Below are 648 nucleotides of genomic sequence, written 5' to 3' on the forward strand. Positions count from 1 at the left end.
TACCTCCTGCTACTGCATGCCCAGCACCGGATCCGACAGAAAATCCACTTCCAGCCGTCTGACCCGGTCCAGTGGACAGAGTTGATCCAGTGGGTCTTTGCAGACTGTAGCCCTGGGGAGCTGCAGTCGAGGAAGCAACGAGTGCGCAAGCCAATACCTATAATAAATAATAGATAAATTTTCATTTTACAGGAAAGACAGGCTTTTATGTTGTATCAATAATTTATGAAAACTACAAATTTTCCTATCATGTATTTCTAAATACGTTAAAAAATAAATAGCAATGTATTCACAAAAATAGAATATTTATGCTAGTAGTATATTTTTCATTATTTTTCTATAAATAATAATCGGCACTGTGACGATTTCACTTTTCTGTACTCACAAGAATCCTCATGCTGAGATTGTGCAGCGAGATACCTTACGCTGCCTTTTATACTTGTTCGTCGATTGCAATGACCTTGGTAATTACAGTTGCCTTGCACGGTCGACAGGTTGTCTAACCGACAAGAATATCTTTAAAAAAATATGGAGAACAAGATAACCCAATTCAAATAATGAAGCAAGATAACTATTAATAACAAGCAGGAGCAAACAAATAAAAAGTGATATCGATACGGATGGTAATTATGTTATCAACAATCATAA

At 36.6% G+C, this 648-nt stretch overlaps 1 protein-coding gene across 4 annotated transcripts in view; it reads right to left on the reverse strand.

Moving 5' to 3' along the window:
* LOC119586877 (pupal cuticle protein 36-like) overlaps positions 1–648 on the reverse strand; it is a 21,939-nt gene that overhangs the window by 17,625 nt on the left and 3,666 nt on the right. Inside the window, exons 1-2 of one of the 4 annotated variants that reach the window (XM_037935613.1) lie at positions 386–397; positions 1–157 (exon numbers count right to left, since the gene is read on the reverse strand). The exon at positions 1–157 is cut by the window's left edge and continues 898 nt beyond it. The exons of the other annotated variants lie outside the window; for them this stretch is intronic. Of the exons in view, the coding sequence (XP_037791541.1) occupies positions 1–157; positions 386–397 (169 nt within the window). Of the gene's footprint in view, positions 158–385; positions 398–648 lie in introns of those variants that run through there. 4 annotated transcript variants of the gene reach the window in all.

The sequence above is a fragment of the Penaeus monodon genome, chromosome 22 (assembly GCF_015228065.2).
Source record: "Penaeus monodon isolate SGIC_2016 chromosome 22, NSTDA_Pmon_1, whole genome shotgun sequence".
Taxonomy (NCBI): domain Eukaryota; kingdom Metazoa; phylum Arthropoda; class Malacostraca; order Decapoda; family Penaeidae; genus Penaeus; species Penaeus monodon.